The sequence below is a fragment of the Hyalella azteca genome, unplaced genomic scaffold, assembly GCF_000764305.2.
Source record: "Hyalella azteca isolate HAZT.00-mixed unplaced genomic scaffold, Hazt_2.0.2 contig17452, whole genome shotgun sequence".
In the NCBI taxonomy this organism is placed as follows: domain Eukaryota; kingdom Metazoa; phylum Arthropoda; class Malacostraca; order Amphipoda; family Hyalellidae; genus Hyalella; species Hyalella azteca.
In genome coordinates, this window is record NW_025947235.1 from 37,254 (window position 1) to 61,405 (window position 24,152).

General features: G+C 42.3%; 1 protein-coding gene across 1 annotated transcript in view; it reads left to right on the forward strand.

The window, feature by feature from the left end:
* Window positions 1-18,493, forward strand: part of LOC108681858 (nuclear pore membrane glycoprotein 210) — a 21,420-nt gene extending 2,927 nt beyond the window's left edge. Inside the window, exons 2-9 of the mRNA XM_018170933.2 lie at window positions 6,533-6,666; window positions 8,146-8,374; window positions 8,969-9,050; window positions 9,148-9,381; window positions 9,768-13,451; window positions 14,347-14,568; window positions 16,961-17,873; window positions 18,318-18,493. Coding sequence (XP_018026422.2) covers window positions 6,533-6,666; window positions 8,146-8,374; window positions 8,969-9,050; window positions 9,148-9,381; window positions 9,768-13,451; window positions 14,347-14,568; window positions 16,961-17,873; window positions 18,318-18,493 — 5,674 coding nt within the window. The remainder of the gene's footprint in view (window positions 1-6,532; window positions 6,667-8,145; window positions 8,375-8,968; window positions 9,051-9,147; window positions 9,382-9,767; window positions 13,452-14,346; window positions 14,569-16,960; window positions 17,874-18,317) is intronic.
* The last annotated feature ends 5,659 nt before the right edge of the window (window positions 18,494-24,152 follow it).

Below are 24,152 nucleotides of genomic sequence, written 5' to 3' on the forward strand. Positions count from 1 at the left end.
TTTTTAGCCATCCATTATGATCCATATACTGTTATTGTTACTAGGCTAATTGCAACATAAAAAATAACACCTCATAAAAGACAAAAAAGCTGAAAAAATCAAATAAATAAAAAAAATCATGAAGAAATAAAAAAAAATCATTGATTTTTTATTTTTTTGATTTTTAAAAAGAAATCAGAAAAATTGCCAACCCTGATGGCCGGTGATACTTTTGGCTGAAAACTGGAGAACCCACCAAGGTGGACAATTCTTTGAATAATTCACTTTCGAATTGTGATCCGTAGCCAGTGATGACATGCAGAGGCACTCTGAATCTGGATATCCATGCTTCTAGGAAAGATACGGCAACCATTGAAGCATTGATGTTGGTCATGGGAATAGCTTCAAACCAACGAGTCCCACAATCTATGCAAGTTAGAAGATACTTATTAGGAGTGGGAGTAAAATCATCGTGCAAGGCGGGTGGAAGTGGTCCCATGATGTCAAGGTGGACCATTTGAAATCTCTGTGATGGCAAACTAAAATGTTCAATGCTTGCCTTTGTATGTCTAATAATCTTGCTTTGTTGGCAATTCCTACATTCATGTGTGCATGTTCTGATGTTTCTGTCCATATCTGGCCAGAAATAACGAGACTCTATAAGCTTGAGAGATGACTTGACGCCTGGGTGTGACATGCCGTGCAAACTCTCAAAAATGCTTTGCCTTGATGCTGCAGGGACAAATGGTTGGGAATATGGCATCAAGGTCTTGCACAAGATGTTGCAGGATGTTAACTTGTATGGTTTCAGTCTGTCAATGAAAGATTTAATTTCTTCATCTGTCTTCTGCGTGGGAGCGCAGGCAAGTCGTACAAATCACAACTTAGTGAAGTTGCTGGATGGGATTGGCAGTCAGCCACAACATTTTGCTCACCCTTGATGTAAACAAGGTCTGCCACATACGTACTCAGTTATCGGAGAAAGATGAAGTTGTTGTCTATCGGATTTAATTGGAACCTGTGTTTTACTAATCCCGTTTATATTTAGGAATGGAAATTTTGCTTCTATTTCAGAATCTGTTCCTGAATAATGAACCATATTATTAACGCCAATAACCATAATATTAATGCCAACCTACAGGAAGCGGTCGCTGGGTATGGTCTTTAAAAATCAAAAGATAGATTTTTCATTACTGTAGCTTGAATACTGCTACTATAGGAGTTATCAAGTTTTTTAAGTGTAAAAAAATGAAAATTCTAATTTTTCACGAAAGCTGAAAAACTGAAAAGGTGTAAAGATATTGTGATCATCAAATTAACCTTGTGAACAAGCTTATGCACCCATTGCGCATAGACATACCGCTTACACCATTGGATGTGTGAGTTTTAGACCTTTAAATTGATGCCATTCATAGGCCAGGCAGGATAATTGTCCGCTCAAAATTAGCAAGAATGATTGGTCGTTTGTGTGTGCATCACAGATTTTTCAACCAATTATTGTGAAGAAAAATCAACCTAGTGAATAAACTAACGCACGCATTGACATGCCAATTATACCGTTCTGTTAGATGCGCTAGATTTGAAGCTTTGAATTCATAACAAAAACAAAAAAGTCAAAATTGTATTTTTTATGACCAAAAGGGTCCCCCATACTTTTAAAACCTTTGGAACATGCAGTGTGTACTCCTCCAATACTAACTACTTGCATGGTGAAATTCTAGGAAATGGTTGGTCGTTATGATCCACCAGGACAACCAAAGCACTCCAGCGCTACTCACTTGAGATGTGGGGGAGGGGGAGCAGGATGGCTGTGCGTTCCAATACAAGCATGCTGCCAGCCCACTTGTATTGCAGAGCGCATCTGCTTGATCGTATTGGAGCAAGTGTTTTGGCCACCGCACTCAATTACAAAGGTACATGGTCATTTAGAAGCCATTTAGAATGCCATCATGAACTACTGGCAGTACTCCAAAGTCCTCCTTTTCATTTGTAGAGATAGTGGAATTCTAGGATCGTAGATCCTTAATGGCTTTGGTAAAGGGGGCCTGATCTGGACCTGGGCCGGGATCCCTTGCCTTTGTGATACCGTGCACTGGCACCCAGTGACCTAAGTAAATTAAAAAACTAAAAAATTGAACAGCAAAATATTTTGCTTATTCATGTTGGTTTTGATTTCAAGCGCACTCCATTCCTTAGTAATATAATTATACATAAATTATAATTTGATATAAATGTCACTTGAATGCAGCGATCAGTGTTGAAGTGACATTCATAGCCAAATTAAAATTTATTTGGGAAGTATTTATAAAAAAGAGATACTTTGAAGTTTCTCAATGTTTACAGCATTGAAATCCTTGCAGAGACATGAATTTTCAATACTTTCTCAGACTGAATTAAGGGGAGCGTCTATGGTAAAATTTTGGATTTCGGCTTTTCTGGTTTTTAGTCTCATCTTAAAGCTGACATTCTGATCTATCCAATGGTACCAAAACCATCTCTGTACGTTGATTTATGCGTTCACGACAGATCATGAAAGGGAGGGGGGTGTACCAAGTTTCAGAGTGATCCGTTTGTAAATAGCCGAGATAAATTTTACCCTAGACGCTCCCCTTAAGCTCCAAAGGACTTGAAGCGGCTCCTTGTTGCGGCCTCTAACTTTTAAATTTTTTTATGGAGCTGGCACAGCTTGGTGCCAATGCTGCCCCACCCCTTTTATCCATGTAGTACGCAGTTATCTTTCATTCATTTAGTATGCAGTTATCTTTCCTTCTGGAAGGTGCTAGTGTGTTGTGTGGCAGTGGTCAAACCTGGACAACAAAATGTGCACTCTTTTGGCATTTTTAAAGAGACCAGAGTAGAAATATCTTGAATTAATAAATTAAACTAAATTAAATTAAATGAAAGTAAGAAAATCACTTTGGAATTCATAATTATATGCTGATTGTATTGATTTTTTTCAGAGCATTTTCTGTTTTTAATGAATTTTTCAACTGCAAATTACTTGTCCAATATGACAAATCTAGGAAAACATGCCAAAGTAAATATATCATGTGATTGTTTGTACTTTATCATACTGGCTGCAGATATACTTAATTTTGACTATTCCCATGCTTGCCTGCTAAAGGGTTAAAGGAACAAATTCTGCCCTCCTATGTAGATTAATAACATTAGTGATGTAACATGTTCAAAACTGGTTTCTGATGGCACAGTTGAAGCAGGACAATCTCAATCTGATCAATTGATACAAACCCAAGGTGCAGAAAGTGAGCAAATATCCCAAGATCTTCAGTGATACATCAGAAGCACTGGTGTACCTTACCAATATTAATTTTTGAATATTTTGTAATTTCTGCAGAAGCAAAAGCAAAAGAAAATAATTTACACCAGTGACTGAGGACCACTGCAATTGATAGATTGGGATTTACAATTGATATGGATGATGGGGGATGATCACACTGACCTACATGATGCAATTCTATAGTTAATATAAGAGTATGGTATTACAAGTTTTAAACCAATCGTCAATGTTTGTGGACCGGTCCGCAGCACAGTAACCACCTCTCACAGGAGACTACTGCATCTTAAATAAACAAAAGATGGCGTTGATAAGAGCAACAAAAGTTCAATGGATCAATAGACAAGAAATTTGAAAGTTTATCACTCTCAAAACTAATTGGTCTGATCTTTTTGTATTGTTTACAAAAGTCACATGATATTGATCGCTAATGTAAAGGTACTAGATATGTGCTTATGCTGCTAATTTATCATGAAAGTTAAATCCCCATATCTTCATGCTTTGTTACAACTGAAATTCTTCACCTGAAATAAGAATTTTCCAAGTAAAATGTGAAACTTGTGTCACATGAATTCCTCCATTACTAGTCTATATGTGAAAAGTTTTCTATGAGTTACAGCCATAAGGTAATATTGATATATAATGAAATTAAAGCTGTACAATTTTATCTGTTGATATTCAACAATGACAGATATTGATCATGATCATTATGAATTATTTAAAGTCTAGAATTGCCCACAAGATGTTTCTAAAAATATTTGCTTTATGATGTCACATGCGATGCTATCAAACAGGGTAATAAGGGGCGGTTTCAATCATTTTTTTTATAACTTCATACCATAAAACATTTTATAAACGAGTTTGGGCTCATTTTAAAAGTATTTGCAAGGTTTATCGTATGGCATCTCCTTAAAAACAATTCCATATGATATTCATAAGGTGTTGGGCACAAAATAAAAGCATCCTGAATAACCCCTGGGAATGGGGTACCGGTAATTCATGAAACTTGAAATAAAACTTAATTTTAAAATGTTTGTAGCTTTCAGAGTTTAATATCCATTACTAACAGCACTCTAAGGTCCTCTTCCTTTGTAGATGATGTAGATGTAGAATAACTGACATTTGCTGTGATTTTTACTTGTTTTTCCTGTATTGATGTAATATTACCGTATCCATTGACATGACCTTGAGCATTGACAATGACCTTGTCCACCACTGCATGGCCAAGAAAAAGTGGTCAGAACTGTCAGACAGTCTCTGTTATACAACTGAATGCCGCATTCATTGGGCTAAGCTTCATAGTTGATGTCTATGAGAGGGACAGACACTGAAAAGAACAATGGCATTGAGGTAAGTTAAAAGGCAAAGCTATGGGTGGATAACATGAGTAAATTAGCACAAATATGGTGCACTACTCAATCCACAAAAGCCTGCTGGCAACAACATTGTGCAGATCAGGAAGCCCTGGCACAAGCTGGCCTGAAATGTATGTATGATTTCCCAATTGCATCCTTGTTTGGGGCAAAGGATTTTTCAATATAAATTCCTGTGCAAAAGGCTTCTGCAAGCAACCCATTCATATCCTAATGCTATACCACTATGCATGTATTGTATTGGTGACCGGGCCCTGGTATAATTCTAGGATAGGAAGATTTCTTTACTTCTTTCAAAGGCATTGTTCCCATGTCAACCATGTGGGGATTAACTTGTAACCCTCTTGAATTTTGCAGTGAAAGCAGAATTAGTCTAATAATAGTGTAAGTACAGAGTTGCAATAGGAGTTATGGTTTATTGAGGATTTTAAAATACAAATGACATGCTATTAAATGCAAGTAGGCAGAGATTATATTGCATATGAGGAGTGCTTGAGGACTGTTGTGGTGCATAGAGCGTTGAGTAACTAGTGATATGGAGTAGGGAGCACAGGACGAGCAATGGTGCATGAAGTCCTCAGACAGCCAACAGTATTGCTGAGTTAACTTGATACATAGAGCTGTCTTGGCAGCAATTTAATTATTAACTTGCTTAAATGGAATTTCATTATTACATCTTTTTTGAAACGACATAGATCAGAAGGATGCATCCATTATGAAAATTGAATTAATGACCCAGATGGATTCAGTTGCCAAAAAAGCATTAATGCCTTCTGGCAACAACATTATGCACTCCACCTTTGTACTGAGCATACTGCCTAAAGGCTGATGGGGCGGCAAGCCCAGGGATTGGAATTGATGCTGGGGGTGGTAGTTCACTGGCTTAATGACATTTATGATTGGGTGACAGTTCCAAGTTTTTTTCTAAGTTAATCATGAGAATCAGTCGTTACATTTATCTGCTATCAATTTTGCTCCATTTCAATTATTATGGTATTTTTAACAAGAAGTTCATTTAACCAACAATAACATTGCTTGTCTGGAGCATAATTGAATAATTGAACACTTTGTAATCAATGCTCAATGCTTGTCTATTGCAACTAAGTAAAAATCTTGCTCAGGCAACATGTGATAATGAAAAAAAATTTTTTTTCATAAACTTTAACTGACTTGAGTGCTTGCTCAAGTATGATAGATAATGTGAACCAAAAACTAGTCGTCATTCACCAAATTCACTGGCATTTTTTTCTCAAGTTACTTCAATGCATCACTCAGTTCTTGCCTGATGGCTATAAATGCATAGCCAAACCAATGCACTTTTAATTTTAAAATCATATGTGTTTTCTAATGATACTTTTTTATTTTAGGTTCCATGCCTGAGCTGAAAGTAGAAACAATATTATGCCTGCAGGTACCCTTGTATTTTATTAGTGACTGCCTTGTTTGGTTCTAATTATCTCCATGTTCAAAACCTCCAAATAAATAAGCTAGATAACAGTGATGGTTTTTCCTTGAAGCGCTACAATCTAGGGATTGGTTTTACTGAAATTTGATTTCTAGCTTCAAGTCAAAGCTTCAACAACTTGAATAAACAATTTGTATAAAGATACCATACCATGATGGATATTCCAGAAAAATTGTCAGATTTGAGTTAAAAAATTTTTATTACCAGCTTGACTGTTTAAAAAAAAGTACATAATTGTTGAAAAATATGTACCTATTCTTAGAATCCTGGAATAGACTATTATTGGTAGAAGTTAAAATTAGTAGTTTTTTATTTGTACACAATGGCTTTTATTTGTGCAAATTGATCGCAAAATCCATCACATGTCATTGCATGACACATTGCTCATACCAAGAGTTGAGAGTATCTTTCTTTGTGCAGGCGCAGCACTCGCGGGAATGATGTCCATGTGCTGCCAGTCTTCACTGAAGATGGCTGTGCCACGGAGGCTGTGGTGTCAGCGGTCACTCGGTCCGCTGCTAGACAAACTGCAATTATCCTGGCTGCTGATGTGGGTCTGTATCATTTGCTTCAGCTTGTTTCTTTGTTGCCTTATTTTGTTTGATTATGTTATGAATGGAAAAATGTTTGATTCCTGTCATTTTAGCGTTATTTTTATTAACACAATATTTTCTAAGACCTGCATCACTGAAACTCACACAGTAGTTGAGAATGAATCCAGAAAAATAATTCATACGATTGCAGTGATTTGCAAGATTCATCATTCAAGAAAAGAAATGAATACCTTTGTGTTGAAAACTGTGTTGTAAATCTTTATAAGCAAGTACTTTTGACTGAAAGGACTACGCTTTGAGGATCTTCCGATGTTGAATGCTGTGCCTTTAAATCTGACTGTGGTGGCAACCGTTACTGTTCCAAACCGATCAGCCATATTGGTTTGTTCAGCCATCTTGGTTTGTTCAGCCATCTTGGTTTGTTCAGCCATCTTGGTTTGTTCAGCCATCTTGGTTTGTTCAGCCATCTTGGTTTGATCGGCCATCTTGGTTTGAATCTGAATGTGGCTGGATTAGTATTATTAGCCAGTATCAGCTTCCGGCCAACCCTGTTTGCATGGGCAAGGAGTTCATCACACTTGCGTCTTCGGCTCGCAACCTGCACTCTGCTGGACACTGAACTCTATATGACCATTCAAATTGCCAAAGTCACCACTGCTTGTTTTAGTGCTCTGCGACTAATACGTAGGTAGCTTCAGCCATAGTCTCTTGGGGCTCTCGTTGTGGCGCTCGTTTTGACCAGTTTGGACTAAGGTAGTGTCACACTCTGTGGACTTCCGACCACAGCACTTCATAAAGTACAATCAGTATTGAAGGCTGCTGTGCGACTGGTGTGCAATGAGCAAAAATCGACCACTTGTCGCCGACATTGCTTGATCTCCACGAGCTGCGCATGCAGCAGCGCACGCAGTTTATGGTTGCTGTTCTGACGTTCCGATGCCTTCACGGTCTGGCACCTACATATCTCACAGAAGGCCTGCAGCGCGTGTCGGATCTGCCTTCTAGAAGAAGATTACGCTCGTCATCAACAGCGGACCTTGTTGTACCATCTGCACGTTGTCATCATCAGCAGACCTTGTTGTTCCATCTACGCGTCTATCTGCTGTCGGCAACAGAGCATTCCTGGTTGCCGCTGCCAGAACCTGGAACAGTCAGCCGGCTTGCTTAACATTGGCTCCTTTGTTGCCGGTGTTTTGTTGATGCCTAAAAATGGAACTATTATGTGGAGCCAATGAATCAAGTGCATAGTCATTTTTTTCCATTCTCATCCTTTCTCATGTCTTTATTTTTTGTTTGCTATAACATGCTCTTGAAGTTCGTTTGAATCAGACGCCACAATAACTGCTTCATTGAATGATGATAATGGACCAGAAAACATGTATAACTGTCTATTTTCTTTTAATTTTCTATGACCACTATTGTCTTTGATCCAAATGCATCTTGAAATACCAATCTGAATAAGGAAATTTGTTGTTGCAGCCACTGGCGAAATCCTGCGGTGTGATGTGATCATCGACAGCTTCAGCCGCCTGGAGATAATCACCACCACTCGAGAGTTGTACGTGGAGGAGGCGCCCGAGGAGTTTGAAGTCAGAGCCTATGATGACCAGGGCAATGAGTTTTCTTCCTTGGATGGCCTTAAATTCAACTGGGTACTGGAAAATGTTGCAGGGCAGCAGGGAGCTGTGCCGGCTCACTCAATACTGCGGTGAGATGAACGCAGAATTACCTTCTTAAATCCAGTATATGTGTGACTGCGAGGCATTGTGTGGGTTCAAACACAGTGCAGGCTTTCCTTTAAAACTCTTGTCTACCAAGAGCCACATTTAAGAAGCGTTGGTATCATTGCAGCAAGCTAACTTTGTTGGTAGTTCTGACGTATAAGAGACAAGTGTTAGTGTTTGACGGAAATGGCGATGTACTGTAACCTCTAAATTTGTACCATTAGCTCTATCAAAACTTGATGCTTATGGTCATCCTGCTTGCTTGTTAGTTCAATTTATTGATTTCTCATGTTGACTGAGGCTCTTATTTACATTCTGCTCTTTTGTCACTGTTTTCACTTCCCACTTTTTCAATTTTATGCTCATATTTATGGTGAATTAGGTATATAGAATCTAAAGAAATCTGATACAAAGGTCAATATTGATTGGGTTTAGGAAGTTTGGGGGTTATAACAGGAATAAGTGTATCTTTGCGATGGCTTAATATACCCATCAAATATGTGCATACAAATGTTTTTCTATAGATATAAATATCTTAAATGACACAGCTGTGTTCATTCAAGTGCAATGTCTTGCAGTTTCATGCGCTTCTCCGAGTCTCCATACAAGACCCCGGAGACCATCGGTGCCCTGGAGCAGCTGGGGCACCAGGGCTCTCAGGTGAGCAGACATGTTGTGAGGTTTCAGGTGTTAAAATGTTGCAGGTATCAACACGTCAGCATGTCGCAGGTATCAACACGTTGTCAACATGTTGCAGGTGTTGGTGGAGGGCAGGCAGACGGGTGTAGCGCGACTGAAGGCCTCCATCGCCCACCCCGCGTACCAGGCGCTGCAGCCTGCCGTGGTCACCCTGATGGTGGTGGCTAACCTGCTGCTCGAGCCTCAGGACGTGTACGTCTTGCCAGACACCGCCGTCGTCTACGCCGTGTACCACCTCAAGCAGGGCATGCTGCTGCCCGTGCCGCTCAAGACTTCTCATTACTACCTGCAGGTCTGTACAACCTTCCCTCCACTTGTATTGGCACGCATTAAATTTTAACTACTCTTCTACATGAAATTTTAAAACAAAATAAATTTCTAGGATCTCTAATTTCTTAACATTTAATAAATGTTTATCATAGTTTAAAAATATTCATTCAGAAAGAATTTATGTCATTAAACAATATAATGGGTCGAACGTTCCCATTATGTTGTAACGTATATAAACGTTCAAAAATCGAAACGTTCGTCACGATTCTTTTGCTTGAATGTTAACATTTGTCATCCACCTCTCATTCTCTTGTGTGGCATGAAATTCAACAATATTTATACCTTTTAAAATCTTCCTTTTACAGTACGTAGCCTAGAACATGTATCGTATGCATCCTTTGTTTGCAGGTATCTGACCCCCTGATCGGTGAGCTCCAAGGAGACGGCATCTCTGTAGTGAGCCAGCAAGTCGGCCAGACCAAAGTTGTGCTCGAAGACAGCAACGTCAAAGCTTCAGGAAACATCAAGCAGCCTAGCGCTAACTTCCACGTCGTGCAGCCTGGTTACCTCGTCATTGAGATTGAGCCCGGAAATAAGCCTAGTCTAATAATTGGTAAACCAAGTGCATTCCATGTTCATCTTCACGATGAAAAAAATAACAGGATATTTCTCTCCGACTCGATAGTTATCAAAACCAATGTTCCGACTGAATATTTCTCGAATGAAGAAGTTCGTCCGAACGGAACTTTTGTTGCTGGGCTCCCCGTCAAAGAAGGCAAGATGACCGTAACTGCCATGCTAGATCAGTATTCCCTGAGACAAGAAATCGTGGCCATCAGTCCGCCTATCAAAGCAAGTCTCGATGTGATGATATATGCTGCCTTAACTGTGTCCCCCAAGTACACACTTCTGCCCTGGGATGAGGTGACTAGGCCACAGCACAGTCTGCAACTTGCCATTAAGGGTCCACAGCACAGTCTGCAACTTTCCACTAAGGGTGGATCTGGCCACGTCCTGTGGCACACAAATGCACCCGATGTCGCCACCGTTAGTAAAACAGGGTTGGTTTCCACTCATGCGCTGGGAGAGGCGCTCCTTGCAGCCTCTATGTTTGAGAACTCGGCCAACCGGGACTCTGCTGTGGTGGTCGTCAGGGAAGTCATGGGACTCAACCTGGTGGAGGGCTACAGGGAATTCTTGATCAACGAGTCTCTCGTTATTGGCATTGCTGCTTTCACGTTGTTGCAAGACGAAGCTGGTGTGTTCTCATCCTGTGAAATGCTCACCTACAAGATGTCGGACTTCAATCCTGATTTCTCGGCGTTAGCAAAGGTCAGACCTAAAGAACTGAATGGTTCTTGTGCGTCACTTGATGTGATAGCTCAACGACCAGGATTTTCAGGCGTGAAAGTTTCCTTCTTGAGTTCGGGAAGCCAGCATTTAGCCGCGTCTACAACTATAGGCTCCTTCAAACCCCTTACTGTTGTAAAACCTGAATCTGGTAAGCTTGTTTTGGCCCTTGGAACTGGTTATTTCATCCACTTTGAAGGAGGGCCTTTGCCCTGGATACACAAACCTTCTGGCCACTTTACTTACTTAGACGTCGCCAACGCTGATTTGCTGCGCAGTCATTTGGATATGAGCGGCCGAAGTGTGGGATCTTACAAGATTTATGTCGACTGCCTTCAACTGGGGGAAACTAAAGTAACTTTGACGGTCGGTAACAAAGCATCTAGCACTCTACCGTATCCCAGAGAAAGCACGGCGAGTTCTTCTATTTTGTGTGCAAGTCCGGAAATTGTGCAGCTGGGCGTTGTCGGTGCAGAAGCGCTGCCCTGTCCCCTGCACCAGCACGGATCTGCGGTTGCCAGTTGCCAGAGTTTGGTGCCGGTCAGCGTCACCGTGAGGGACGCTCATGACAATCGCCTGGACAATATTTCATCTCTTGTGTTCAGCTGGAGCACCGAACAACCTCACCTCGTTACATTTCATGACGATGGCGCTCTTGTAACAGACGCCTCGGGCGTCGTGTACGGAACGCTTGTTCCTCGCGGTCTTGAGGGCGAGCTCACTATTAGCGTAGTTTTACTGAATGAAGGAATTAGTGCTTCTTTGAGGCTACGTCTCGTTACTCCTCCTGCACTTCTTCCCAAGCACTTAGTGCTCCACCATCACCCCGGCAGTAGTGGATATCTGAGAGTCACTAAAGGATCAGGGTACTTCGAGTTGCTCCCTGATGACACCAATGGAATTGCTCGCTCATCAACATCTAATCTTGATTTATCAAAGCGTCCTGACGCTGTTGCTACACTCTTCTACCATTCGACCAATAGCAGCATTGTTGCCTTGGCCAAGGGTGTGGGAAGTCGCCTGGTCACCGTGAGGGACTTGTGCTTGTATGAACAATCAGACTCTCCGTCTGCTGTTGTGACTGTAGCCGTGCCCTCAGCTGTCACGTTGATTGTGCCGGCTATGGTGGAGCAAGGCAATAGTGTGGAGGCCGTCTTACAGCTCATCTCGAACGAAGGTTTTATTGTTCCTATCCTCCCAAACGTAATGCAGTTCTCAGTCGTGGCTAAAGAAGATTTGGTATCTCTGGAATATTTGAGGTTATCGCAACAGGGAGGAGCGGTTTATAAAGTTACAGGCATTACTCTTGGCGACACTTCCTTGCGAGGAACCATTAATAATATCGAGGTAAACGGTGGCAGTGGGGCAGACAATCGCAGCAATCGTCTGGTATCTCCGTACGAACCTGTGAAAATTTTCCTACCTTTGCGTTTGCGACCGCGACATGTCACGTTGATAGTGGGCGCCGAGTACCAAGTCCGGGCGTCTGGGGGTCCAGCATCTACGAAATTGTTGTACCAAAGCAGCAATACGAGTGTCTGTGAAGTCAATGCAGACTCTGGTGTTGTGTCTGCAGCCATGATCGGTACCACCACAATATCGGTCACCGCCAAGTTGTCTTCAACTTCTACAAGCAGTGAGCACCTGCTGCCGTGTGCCGACGTTGTTTATGTTAGGGTGGTGCCGGTGAGTGCCATTGAGATTGTGGCTCCCACGTCGCACCTGGAGTCGGGCTCCTCCATGCCCCTGTACGTCACAGCCTTGGCTGTGAATGCGTCCCACAATATCTCTGACGACGACGTTCCTTCTTTGATGAAACTGACGCCTCTGAACTTCGCCTCAGCAGAGCCTCCTCTCCTGTACCGCTGGAGCAACACTGACAGTGCAGTAGCTACTCTGGACCACGTGCTTGCAGCCAACGGCGTCGAGAGCAGAAATGTCAACACCGCTGCGCTTGTGATCAGAGCAGCCAAGCCCGGCGTCACTACCGTCAGTGTCGAAGTGTCTGTGCTCCACGCTGCATCGTCTCCTTTAACTGCTCAAATAATAGACGATTCAACATTAACTGCAACTTTCACGTTAACTGTTTTTGAGCCCTTGTCGTTGACCTCGCCTTCTGCCAACCGGACTAAGCTCCTCATGTCGCCTGGTTCTATCTATGCCCTTAAAAGCAACCGAGATGACGACCGTGTTGTCAAGTTCACGTCAACTTCGGAGTGTCTCTCAAAGAACCAAGAAAATCCATCGTCCGAGGCCCAGCAGTTGAACTACAGCTCCCACGGCCCTACCATTTCGCTGCACGACAACGTGGTTCATGCGAGCAACGCCACGGGCACCGCCACTGTGATGGTATCTGCCCAGGAGACGCCTGATGTGGTGCAGCATGCGTCCGTGCTGGTTGAGGTGCGCGATGTTTGTTACGTGCTTGTGTCGGCGCTGCCTGTCCTCGACAGCGTCCATGGCAAGGTCGCCTACGTCGCCCTTGGCTCGGTATTACCGCTGAGAATTTCCTACCACGACTGCACTGGGCGTGAGTTTGATGCCATTAGTCACCACAACCTGGCTGTTGTCTCCAACCGAGAGGACCTGGTGGTGCACAATCGGAGCCACCACGACGCCCTGGAGCTGCAGGTGCGGGGTGCAGGGCAGACCGTGCTGGCCGTCACGCTGCGGACTGCGAGGGCCAACGTCCTGCAGCACTTCTTCAGGATCCCCTCCGCCTCCGCTCTCATTCCTCACCAGGTTTGTCAGGTCTCCACCGCATTTTCTATTATTAATTTACTTTCAATTACACTGTAATTTATCTGCAGTTCACACAATTCCACTCTGATATTGCAGGCTCCTGGGGTTAAAGCTAAGTTTGAACAGATGCAACGCAACCGTGAGTTAAAAATTGCTACAGCGATTAGAGATCTAGATCTAATTGAAGGAATAATAGCGAATGCGCTCAGAAACTTCGAGTATATGTGAGAAATGGAAGCTGAAAGAGTTGGGTAATATTTTTGTGGTCATCCATTCCGCAATCACTGGAGCTCACGTGCTTTCACGTACAGTTCGTCCTCATATTCTGTTAACAGATCTCTTTGTTAACCGAGTAATTTTCCTCCTTGATATTTGTTGTTTCCTTACCTTAGGTTATCAAAACTTAATTTTTGCATCACCCCCCAATAATTTCGATCAGTTTGTTTCAATCCCTAATTAGGTTCCAGTCTTATTGTCTTGCCGAAGCTATAAAACCTCAGGATCTTGCATGTTGGAATTTACTGCAGCTTTGCCGTGTCAGCCTGCCAGTTACGGCTGCTAGGACTTGTTTAGTGGTAGCTTTCGTCACGGTATAAATTTTAACGTGTATTAGTCCATTTCCAATTTTTTTAGTAATGGGTCCCTGATGAAAACGCCTGCGCCAAGGCCTTGAGGTTTCATGAGAAAAAATGTTTAGTTTGTATTATTATTCTACGAAGCACTAATTGTTGCGTTTGGTTAAATGAACTTCGAGGGCGCGTTACACATAAGTTTAATAGCAATCAAAAGTAGTACTCGGTAGAGAAAACTTCTCTTCTCCACTAAATATGTTTTGTTGTGGGAGCCCCTTGTGTTGTGGGAGCCCGCCTTTACTAATCATGGTGTCGGTGCGCAGACCTGCGTGGTGGCAGGGCAGCCTGTGTGCCTGAAGTCTGCGGTGCGCGGCGCTGCGGGGGACGTGGGGCGGTGGGCGGGCGGCGAGGGCGTCGCGGTGCTGCCCGCGGAGGGCGTGGCGCTGTCGCTGCTGCAGGGCGCCGCGTCCGTCGTCCTCAGCCTCGTCAGTGCCGCCCCCCAGCAGCACCTCAAGGGGCAGTTCACCGTCACGCCCATTAAGCAGGTTGGTCACATCGATGTTTTTGGTTCATAGGAATTATTTTCATGTTAGCTTCATGATTCATGGGAATTATTTTCATGTTAGCTTCAGCGCCATCCGATTGTTGAAGTCATGATACTCGAAAAAAGTTTTGCAAGTGATTAGGCAGGGTTGGCGATTTTTTTGATTTTTTTTTTAAATCAAAAAAATAAAAAATCGATGATTTTTTTGATTTTTTCATGATTTTTTTTGATTTATTGATTTTTTTATTTTATTTTATTTGCCTTCAATAATGGCCAACAGGCCGAGATGGTGTTTACCACTTAGGGATTTTTGGGTAAACAATTATTGATAAGTCTATATTAGCTTCATTCATATTCATTAGCTTTGTAAAGTTTGTATGGAGCAAGGTAATGAGCTAAATATTGACCATTTAACTGGCTTCAATATACAAAAACACTTCAGGAATGCAGATCTCCTAAACACTGAAGAGTCACATAACAGATAGGTAGCTGATAGCACAGTGCACAGCACTATTAATAGATCTACTAGTTTTATGTCCTATAAATCTACCAGACTCTACCCTCTAAACACACCGACTAGTAGTGACTGAGTGACTGACTGCACTGTTCCCATTTAATTCAGACCAATAAACCAATACTAAACATAAACTGAACGATAACCAAACAAACCTTATACGACTTGAAACATGACTTAAGTTATGAGAAAAGCTAACACTGTTTGAAATAAACATGTGCACAATTCAAATATTTATATCCATTCACTGCATTTAATTATTTTACATATAGTCTTGTAATTGTAATTGTTTTGTTTCTAGTTTTAAATTCACATATTTAAAGATTGAATTTAAATATTTTAATTAGAATACTCGTATTAGGGTGGAAAATCTTTTTAATTGCCCAAAAGTTCAATACAATCTCAACCTCTCAATATACAGGGTGGAGCAGAACCAATTGAGCAATTTTGAGGTAAAATAAAAGAGTAATGGAGGTACATAAAGAAGAAAGTTTATTTTCCTAGAGGTTAGCATAACATACCATTTAGAATACTTATGTTTTGAAAACAATATCTGGAAGATGGGGGCCGTTGGCTCCAACACACTGTTGGTCGTTTGAGTCATTCTCAGAGGAGGGAGTAACCATGACAGTGAATTCCGATTGCTATGCTGCAATGTTGCAAAATTCCTTGCAGCCCAGGATGGAATACATTGTTGAAAATGAAGCATTGTGAGACGTGTGGTTCCAGCAGGATGGGGCTACAGCTCACACAGCTCGAATGTCACTCAATGTTTTGAAACGCATTTTTCCCGGATATCTGGTGTCTATGAGGGGTGATTTACAGTGGCCTGCGAGGTCACCTGATTTGAGCATTTGCGATTTTTTTCTTTGATGACATCTATAAGAAAGAGGTTCAGAAGTTGCCCTCACACCCTACCACAGCTAAGGGAACAGATTATTGCAGCAGATGTTATGGCCATACCTCGCCATATGTGTGAACGTGCTGTAGGAAACTTCCGAGAACGACTCCAACAGTGTGATGCAGCTAACAAACCCCATCTTCCTGATATTGTTTTCAAAACATAAGTATTTTAAATGGTATGTTATGCTAATCATGATGAAAATAAACTTTCTTCTTTATGTACCTCCATTACTCTTTTATTTCGCCTCAAAACTGTTCAATCAGTTCTGTCCCACCCTTTATAAGCTAGCTAACACATTTAAATTGTATATTGTAATCAATATACAACAAATAGCCAAATAGTTAGACTACTTATAGCCTTATAAGAATTAGCTAAGCTGCTAGCTACGTACAATGTATTGCAACCCTTGATGCCTCTGTACCAAAAACATTCCATTTATTGGAACCTAATACACACTAGAGGCAACAAGTTTATATACCAATTTGTCATTCATAGTACATTTATACTAAACCATGAATAACAATACCTCAATATAAATTAAAGACTGCCACTCAATATTTTTAAATATATGAAAAAATAAAAAAAAATCGAAAAAATAAAAAAAATCATGATTTTTTATAAAAAAATCGAGTGATTTAATCACATGATTTAATCATTTTGATTTAATCATTGCCAACCCTGTGATTAGGTAATCAGCCGTGCAATGAAACGAGTATTCCCTTCAGCAGATTTTATAAAAATAAACAATTCGTTTATCCAATAACATCATATTGAGGTGTTTTCAGTTACTTCCTAGCACGTGCGCCTGATCTGTCCTAATCTTTAATTTAGAGCGGAATTCTTCTCTGGAAATATGGACTCGGCTATCATTCAGGCATGATATAAAATTAATCTTACTAGATTTTCGCTGATGAGGTTATTCGTTTTTGGTCTCAAACATTCACAGCATAAACAATGAACTCTTTGTGTGCCCAGCTGACGTTACTGAAGTCCACGGATGTCCTGAGCGACGGGTTCGTGGACGATATGATCACCATAGACGTCGCCTTGTCGGGAGACTGCGAAGCAAATACTGCTGCTGGTGGCTGCTGGCCTGACACCCTGCCATCGTCTGCCCTCCTGCAGCACCTGTCCTGCGAGCTGCAGGTCCCTGCGCCACCCGGCGCCCGCCCCAGCAACGTGTTCCTCGCGCACGCAAGTTACATTCCGGGCCGCGGCTACGCTTGCATCGTCCAAACGGCGACCGCTCCTGCGCCTTGGCTGCGCAAGCTGTACGCAAGTCGCTCTGACGTGAGCGTCTCTCTCGTGGTGGCCCTCAGTGCCATCAGTGCTGACCAGCCCCCACTGAAGTCAGCGGCTCTGCTGCTGCCGTTCGTGCCTGGCGTGTCTCTGAACGGCAGCGGCTCAGTGGCGCTTAGCGCCTCGGCGCCCTCCGACGACTCCGTGGTCGTGGTGGGGCCACAAGAAGCCCTCGCGCTCTTGGTGATAGAGAGCGACATTAGGACCTTGAGTGCGAGGCTCAGTGAGCCGGTAGTCGGCTCCCAGGGAGGCTCTGAACGGCGCCTGACCGTCCAGGCCACCGGAGGACATGGCGAAGAAGAGGTCCAGGCCTCCGTTAACATCACCTCGCCCCTAACGCGGCAAACGCTACAGGTGCGCGTGTTGCTCGAGAGCTCATTGGAAGGTGCGTGTGGTGCCCCGCAAGAGATGCATCTTCTAATCACGCTGCTCACGACTCACCAGACGCAGCTGTTTGCGGTGCTCGCTGTGGTGCTCACCGCCGCTGCTGGGGCCGTGGGCTACCAAGCCTGGAGTGGCCCCGGCTACCGCAGCACCAACGCTGCGGTCTTCGCTAACTCCCCCGTCCTACCACCGTCCCCCCTGGCAGGTTCGTTCCCCAGCTGACAGACTCGCGGCCAGACATTAACCTCGCTTCGATCATTCGCCACTGTAAAGCCCATTTTGTTCCACAGAATTTATGTCCTGATGTTCTAAACTTAAAAGGCGAAATTCACTTTAAAAGGCGACGTTCACTTTAGCTTGCACCAGGTTCATATTTTCACTCAGCAAACGAAGTGCTAAAACCTAATAAAGTCAGCTCCATCAGCAGGCTGGTTAATTAATAACTCGCTCGATGCTTCCTTGTGCTGGGCGTGCAAGAGCATCTCAAGTCCGCCACAAACATTTCAGTTTTTTCATGTTCTCTGCATTAAATAACTTTGATAAGTAAGGCCATCTCTAGTCTGAGTTGTGTAAATATGAGTATTTAAAAGGTCAGTTAATATTATTTTATTTTTTATTTTGATATTGATGCTGTCCTCTGTCTGTGCAGCCGCGTCCCCGTACCCGAGGAATGCTTCCCCTCACCATATCAACGTCTCCCCTCACCGTTTCAACATCAACCTCTGGAGCACCGACCCCGTCTATGGGGCGCCCTCTCCCACGCACGAGTCATTTAAGTCATCACACAAGTGCTGTTCTGTGCTGTGTACAAGGAAGCATTGTTAGACATCAAGTGTTGGCTCTTCAGTTACGTGGCGGTCAGCTTGACTTTTTGTATGGCCGGCATATGTTTAGTAAATTCTTTTAGGAATTTATAGAGGATTTCTTCTTTGTCGTCAAATTGATTCACTATCTTGGTGAAGAATTGTGTCTGGTATTCATGCTCGCCGTAGAGATAGCACTCGGTATAAATTCAAAATTTTTTTCTCGAGTCTTGACTTGATATCTAATACTGATCTTCGTGAAGTCATGTCCCTAAGTGATCCAAATTAAGTCTAAATGAGGTTTGATCACAATTTTGATGTGACACGTTTTTTTTAAGAACTTTTAGCATGTTGCTTTTGTAATGCAACTGAAACGAATATCTTATGGTTGAAACTGGTGCCATGCTGCGCCTCAGTCTACGTTTATTTAAGCAAAACATTGTAATTAATCTATGTATACTTGTGCCGTGTTTTATGTCGCCTATCATCATATGATATACCGAGGCTGTTGTAGGATGCGGTGTAGTAAACCTGCTATATTGATTAACCTGCACGAGACGTGCAGGACAAGCGATATTAAGTTGGTGAGAGGCAGACATCGTGTCGTGAGCAGCTTGATGCTTACATTCTTCTCGGGGCTCCTGCTCCCATGAACGAAAGCTATGATGGGCGAAAATGGTTGCGACATCTAAGTCACATCTACAGACCTCCAATCGCAATTCTGGGTATTGAGTTCAAATTATTACGGAGGAGATTCTTGGATCTTAGATATAATTTGTAACCTTTCTATGGTTTTTCCTGACGTCTTATCATCATTTCCTCGTCATATGAAGTGTGAAGCGTCTTGAAATTCATGTAATTTACTGGATTGTGATACTGACCTCGTGGCATCCCTGCTAATTTTACAGCAGCATAAATATTTCGCCGTCACTACTAGAGATGAAGGTTGCTCGCGTGACGTGTGCTCAGGAGCTGCGATCGTCCAGTGACTTGAGGTTTTGTTTCATGCCGTCGAGGTGATGTGATGCGGCCTTGTCGCTTCATGTACAGTTAGTTGTAATAACTTTCCTACTCGTGTAATGATAACTTAATAGAGGAACTTCGTGGAGTGCGTAAGAAGATTGTTTAAGTTGGGAACATAATTTTGTGTTCAACCTTGTGGAATATGAAGAGTTGACAGAACCATGACAGCTTGTTTCTTGGTGCATGGCTTGTGGTTTGAAGGTGGCGCCTGCCGCTAATAACTAAGATTCAGAACCTTGTGATGAGGTTCTATTCTTAGTTCTTCTTGATGTAGATTGAAATCGTTTTTTAGACTTTTTTGTTCGGAAATCGTTTGTTTAGACTTGTTTGTTTGTTTGTATTGGTCAGACTTGTTCGGAAGCTCATTTGACAAGCAAATAAGCTCTTTTCCTCTGTAAATTTGTACCTTTAACTTAGTGATAGTTAACTAGTGGTACTTAACGTAAAAATATTCTGTTCACGCGCAAGATCTCAGCCGTTGTTTATATTAGAACTAATCTCGGGTGAATGTTCGAGTTTGCTGCAGCCTTATGACGAAGATCGGGATCATATCTTGACTTCTTAGCGTGCGAGATTTTGCACATCAAATGTTCTTCTCTTGAAATCTTTGTTCTAATGCCGCGCACAAATATACCTTTAGAAAATCGCGTCTACCAGCGCACTTATAATTTCTCAGTAGTTACGGGAGTGAAGAGATTCTTCCAGTTGTTTGTCCCTTTTTTCTTTTGTTGTCTTTATTTTCTAGTTCTGTTCTCATGTCAATGAAATGAATTGTACAATAAAGATGTTAGCCTTCTTTTATTTTCGTCGTAGCATCCTTATACGAGGCAGAGAAGGCGCTGGCTTAATTCCTACGCTGTTCTTAACTCTTGCCTGCTGCACCCTGCAACCTCGGATGTTTTGTCTCTGCCCTTCTGGTTACAACTTTATCTGAGAAAAATGCCATAATTAATCTTCAATTTTTTTATCTGGTTTTAAAGTTGATTTTTTCTATCCGATATGGTCAGTAAATGTGCAATTGCCGTCTGTTAGCATTCCAGTTTATGTAGAATAATATGGTTGCATAACATCAACCGTGTGTCGTGAACAGCAGCAAGCGCATGTTTCCTTTCGATTGTGATGTTAGGGTTGGTAAAGCTGAGAAAACGAGCAAGAGTGTTGGTATTGAAATCACTCTTAAGTTTGCTTCAACGTCGATTTCGTCGTCGATTGCTAGACAATAGAAATTTTTTCTAAAATAGTAAGTGGAACATTTGTACGACTTACACGAAATGGCTAACATGGTCAGATATAATAAAACCTAGTCAAAGAATAGATCTCGTGTGAGGCACACGTGGATAGACGGGCTTGTGAGAATTGCATTTACGGGTAAGTAGTCGCACACTGTCTGTTCACCGGCCAGCATATTTTTTCTAATTCTTCCATTTTTCTCGAGGAACCTCGTATAATTGCCAACGAGATAGCTAATCACGTTCTTCATGCGTCACATAGCGTCGCCACATCGAATAAGTTCTGAATGAAATTATTAGATGCGCGCCGCACGGTCATCGGCGTCAAGCTGCCATCACGCATTACGTTGCGGCTCCTTTGCCGACATGAAAACGGAGACGCCGAGTCCGAAGTGCAATAAAAAAGCTCGTTCATGTTACCTCAACACTTCGTGGTGCACCGCCGACCGTCGTTCATTCAGGCCGTTATTTTGAGTTTCATTCATTGAATGTTACATAACGAGCAGGGAAAGAGGATATGACATCCTGGGCGCTGCTGTGCTTGGGCGCTTTGAGAGCGGCACCAACGTTGTCACCTCAGAACCACGCGCACTCAATACCGCACGCGTTGTTTTTTAAGCACGGTCAGGCATTTAATTTTACTTCTGCTATCTACGTACGCCATGCAGGTTCATAAATAATTTCAATTCTATTTGTCCTCGCGAGAATTAAAATGGCCACTTCATCAAGCCAGGCAGACAATGGTAAGGAAAAATAGTAGTCATTCTTGTTGGTTTCCTTTACCTTCTTGTAAAACTGCGTAACAAAATTCCGCACATCAGAACAAGTAAAAAATACACATCTAGGAATTAACCAAGTACAAATATGCATGGGCATTTAATAAACCAATATCTCAGTATCGCACAAGTCCTGCTAAATAAATATGAACGCGGCAACAAATGCAAATCGCTAGGAACTCACGTGGATGGGTGTGCCCTGGTCTAAAATTCTAAATTGTCAACGGGCATACAAGCTTACTTTACTCTGCAAAAAAAAAAACGTTTTACTTCACACTGGAGAACCATAAACTAACTACTATAACATAAACAAGACACTATGATAATTATAGCAAATTGACCTAAGGAGTAATTCAGAGGAAGCGCAAATCCTAGTAACATCAGAGCGGTAATGAATGGCCGGAGGCTGCAACCCCGGATTCAGTAATCAATCAAGGATCATCACTCTCGTGCTTATATTGCACTAAGCACTTCTGTTAAATGTTAACAATTAGATTGAGGTTATTTCATCAAGCGGTAATCCCGCAGTTCTAAAAATGGCGGGAAACCTCTAGTCGCGCCACTCTGAGGGTAATCTATATAATCCACGCCTACGCTGGAGGAAGTTCAAACTTCAGAGGTGGAACTTAATGTAGCAAATTTGCAGTAAGTTAGAAAATGCCAGAAAAATATCGGATTTAGGCAAATATACCAGATCTAAAATATTCATACCAGACACCTTAAAATACCAGATTTGTGAAATCTGGTATAGAAATATACCATCTGGCATCGCTGCCGAATATAGCTCCGCGCCGTAAGGCTGCAAAATAAAAGTGCATATCGCACGCGTACTGGACGCGACATTATTAATTCTATAAATAATTTCAAAGCTAGTTGTTGTTGGTAGGCTACGTACTGGCGATGATGTCGTAGTCTATTAAAATGGCCACTTCATCAAGCCAGGCAGACAATGGTAAGGAAAAATAGTAGTCATTCTTGTTGGTTTCCTTTACCTTCTTGTAAAACTGCGTGACAAAATTCCGCACATCAGAACAAGTAAAAAATACACATCTAGGGATTAACCAAGTACAAATATGCATGGGCATTTAATAAACCAATATCTCAGTATCGCACAAGTCCTGCTAAATAAATATGAACGCGGCAACAAATGCAAATCGCTAGGAACTCACGTGGATGGTGTGTGCCCTGGTCTAAAATTCTTAATTGTCAACGGAAATACAAGCTAACTTTACTTTGCAAAAAACGATTTAAATTTACACTGGAGAACTATAAACTAACTACTATAACATGAGCAAGATTATATGACAATTATAGCAAGTTGACCTGAGGAGTAATTAATTAATGGCAGGAGGCTGCGACCCCGAATACAGCTCCGTGCCGCGCCGTAAGGCTACAAACTAAAAGTATATGTCGCACGCGTACTGGACGCGACATTATTAATTCTATAAATAATTCCATAGCTAATTGTAGATGGTAGGCTACGTACTGGCGATGATGTCGTAGTCAGTCGTTGCTACAGATGACCAGGCATATCGATGGGGAGGGGTTGTTCCTAAATTATTTCGATGAATGTTTAAAATAATTTATCCGTTTTTTTAATGAACAATGTCATTTAATTTTGTAGGGTCTTTTGTTTCTGTTATGAAAGCAGATCATGAGCGTAATTTTCAAATCTTCTCTTTGATGCTGTTGATGTCGACTGTTAATTACACTGAGAAAACTGGAGGCTAGCGTAGGTCGGTTCACTCCTAAGGAGTTTACCCCTTACTTCATAACTTCGAATCAAACTCACTTTTTATTAGTTAAATTTAATTAAATATATACGCAAGAGATGAATCCAGTCTCAGAGCGACAACCTGCCGGTGACGGTGGCCCACTTCAATCAAAACCCTGGAGGTGATGAAATAAATCTATAATTTAAATCAAATATTTTGACTGGGCGGCGGGCGGCGGGTGAGAGGCGTGGAGGGCGGCGGGTGAGAGGCGTGGAGGGCGGCGGGTGAGATCAACCTGCCGGTGACGGTGGCCCACTTCAATCAAAACCCTGAAGGTGATGAACTAAATCTATAATTTAAATAAAATATTTTGACTGAGCGGCGGGCGGCGGGTGTGAGGCGTGGAGGGCCGCGGGTGAGAGGCGTGGAGGGCGGCGGGTGTGAGGCAGGGAGGGAGGCCACGGCCGTACGTGCCTGGCGGCGCCTCAGAGGCACGCGTCGCGGGCCTGCGTAATGGGCGAGCGGTGCTCGGGCTGCCCCCCCACCTGAGGAGTGCGGCGGAAATACGGCGTGTTTCTGTGTGAATTATTCAGCCAGTGCCTGAATTATATTCATTCAACCAACGACCATGACTATAGGACTCGCTATTTATGTACGCTGGTGTTAGCTGAAGTAGCAACCATGTGGCTCTGAGACCATTATACTCCAATCATTTATTTCTTGATTTCGTTTTGTTGTGTTTGGTTCTTTTATTTTTTACGTGTTTATACTTCCATTCTGCCTAAAATATATAATATCTTCATTTAGCTAAATGTCAATTTCCGATTAAGGTTGTTTCCTCCTGCCTGTCCAGTTTATATTTGAACAGGCAGCGAACAAGAAAGTTTTGCTTCCTTATTCACTTGCATTCCATTTTTCATGTGCGCATCCAAAGTCCT